General features: G+C 35.6%; 1 protein-coding gene across 1 annotated transcript; it reads left to right on the top strand.

Moving 5' to 3' along the window:
* Positions 1-6: 6 nt before the first annotated feature.
* LOC118598571 (nexilin-like) lies at positions 7-925 on the top strand. Its single transcript, XM_036211325.1, has 2 exons — positions 7-242; positions 499-925. The coding sequence occupies exons 1-2, from the start codon at positions 177-179 to the stop codon at positions 769-771; spliced, it is 339 nt and encodes a 112-aa protein (XP_036067218.1). The 5' UTR covers positions 7-176; the 3' UTR covers positions 772-925.
* The last annotated feature ends 1044 nt before the right edge of the window (positions 926-1969 follow it).

The raw sequence follows: 1969 nt of genomic DNA, 5'->3' as shown, positions 1-1969 counted from the left end.
AGAATAAAACTTTCTCAAACACCAAAAATGTTTATTTAATTTAAAAATTTGTTTTTCAAATCAAAACCAAATGAAACTAACTTTTTTTATTTAATCATTTTCTAGATTTAAATGAAAACGGCATCATTTTTGTTAACTCAGTATTCTCAGTATTCTGGTGGGCTCAAATAGTACAAATGTGCTGCTGTGTTTTAAAGAGTCCTGGCCTGGATCAGGAAAGTTCTGCATGTGGAGATCCAACAGTAAGACAGATTCAATTTTTTATGCTCTCCTTGTGGAAATAAAGCAGGCAAAAATATTATGAGACATTCGTAAATATGGGATAAAATCCGCTTTATCTGCTGCTCATTTTGATGCTTGTAGTCCTTAAATGCATAACTGCTGTTCTTAGTTGCTGCTTTAGTGACGGTAAGTAGAAAACTCAAGTTTGAAGAAGACCTCATGGGTTTGCCGACTCCAGAACCGTCATGTCTGTCTGGTGTATTCTTCTGACTGTAGTTGCTGGATGACGATGACGAGGGAATGTTTAAGAGTGACTCTCAGGAAGCTCTGCACCCAAGAAAGCTGGAGATGAACTTTGAGGAGCTGCTAAAGGAGAAGGAAGAAGCTGAGAGGAGACGCAAAGCAGAGGAGCGCAAGAGGAAGCTGGAGAAGGAGAAGCAGGAGTTTGAGCAGCTCAGACAGGAGATGGGCGAGGTCGGTGATTCATTCTCCAGTTTGAAATTCCTCCTCGGGTTTAAGACCCACTCTGTTGCAGAGTTGCACCACTAGTGTTGAGGGGTGGTGTGTTCTGTAAGCTAGCAGGAAAGTGTAAATAGATGGATGATGGGAAATTGTGGTTATTTTTTATTTCATAAATAGTTCTTTCATTAAAAGGATTGTAATTTATTTCCTGATTTTTTTTTGGTGAATATCTCAAAAAGAAATTTTAACATTTAGTTATGTGCTGCCACAATTAGTCGAATAATCGACTATTAAAATAATCAACGACTAATTTAATAGTCGATTAGTCGTTACTTTATATTATATGGAGTCAGAGTGTAGTAAAATGGAAAGTTATATTTGCATTATGCTAGCTATTTTGGATAATTTAGGATTCTTTTTCAGTCTTTTAGGCTATTTTGGAGCTTAGCTAATGTTTCAGCTACATGCTAGCTGTTTTTGCTAACTTAGTTTTTTTTCCATTTTTTAAGATTATTTTGAAGTGTAGCTAATGTTTTAGCTGCATGCTAGCTGTTTTGGCTAACTTTCTCTTTTTTCAGTTTTTTAGGCTTTTTTTTTTAGTTTAACTAATGTTTCAGCTACATGCTAACTTTTTTAGCTAACTTAAAATTTTTTTTAATTTTTTAAGATTATTTTGAAGTTTAGCTAATGTTTTAGCTGCAAGCTAGCTGTGTTGTATAACATAGGCTTTTCTTTTTAGTTTTTTAGGCTAATTTAGCATTTTACTAATATTTTAGCTGGCTATCAGCTTCAGCATTTTCAGCTATCAGCATTAGCATCTTCAGCGGCCAAATTCAGCTTACAGCATTCACATTAGCATTATCACAGGTCATGCTAATTTTTAGCTAGGTTACATCCAGTTTGCGCATGACCCGATTAGTTGACTAATCGGAAAAAATAATTAGTGATTATTCGACTATTAAAATAACCGTTTGTGGCAGCACAGTTATGTGTGGCTTTCTGGAAAACCATAAACGTTTAAGTTTAGACACATGCTCCTGTATCAGAGAAGAAAACAGTTATGTGGCCCAAGAAAACGTTTGGGGTCCCCTGTCCCAGAAGATGACACAGCTTTTCTAAATTTGGGCTAAAAATATCAATCATAAATAAAAGTACCACTGGGAGCGTTCTGAAAACAGATCAAAAGATGATCAGAGTGGGTCTTTATCTATACTTATCATTGTGATTATTCTTCTAACGTTCAGACTGAAATTTGGACGTGTGAGCTGCTTCCTCACTCTTTTCC

The sequence above is a fragment of the Oryzias melastigma genome, unplaced genomic scaffold (assembly GCF_002922805.2).
Source record: "Oryzias melastigma strain HK-1 unplaced genomic scaffold, ASM292280v2 sc03863, whole genome shotgun sequence".
Lineage (NCBI taxonomy): Eukaryota > Metazoa > Chordata > Actinopteri > Beloniformes > Adrianichthyidae > Oryzias > Oryzias melastigma.
The sequence above is the reverse complement of the archived record's forward strand: the minus strand, read 5'-3'. Positions and strand labels throughout refer to the sequence as shown.

Bases quoted from the DNA above. Each gene is read 5' to 3' on its own strand.
- LOC118598571 (XM_036211325.1), top strand. From the start codon at position 177: ATGTGCTGCTGTGTTTTAAAGAGTCCTGGCCTGGATCAGGAAAGTTCT. The intron at 243-498 runs GTAAGACAGATT...TTCTGACTGTAG, and splicing joins CTGCATGTGGAGATCCAACA to TTGCTGGATGACGATGACGA.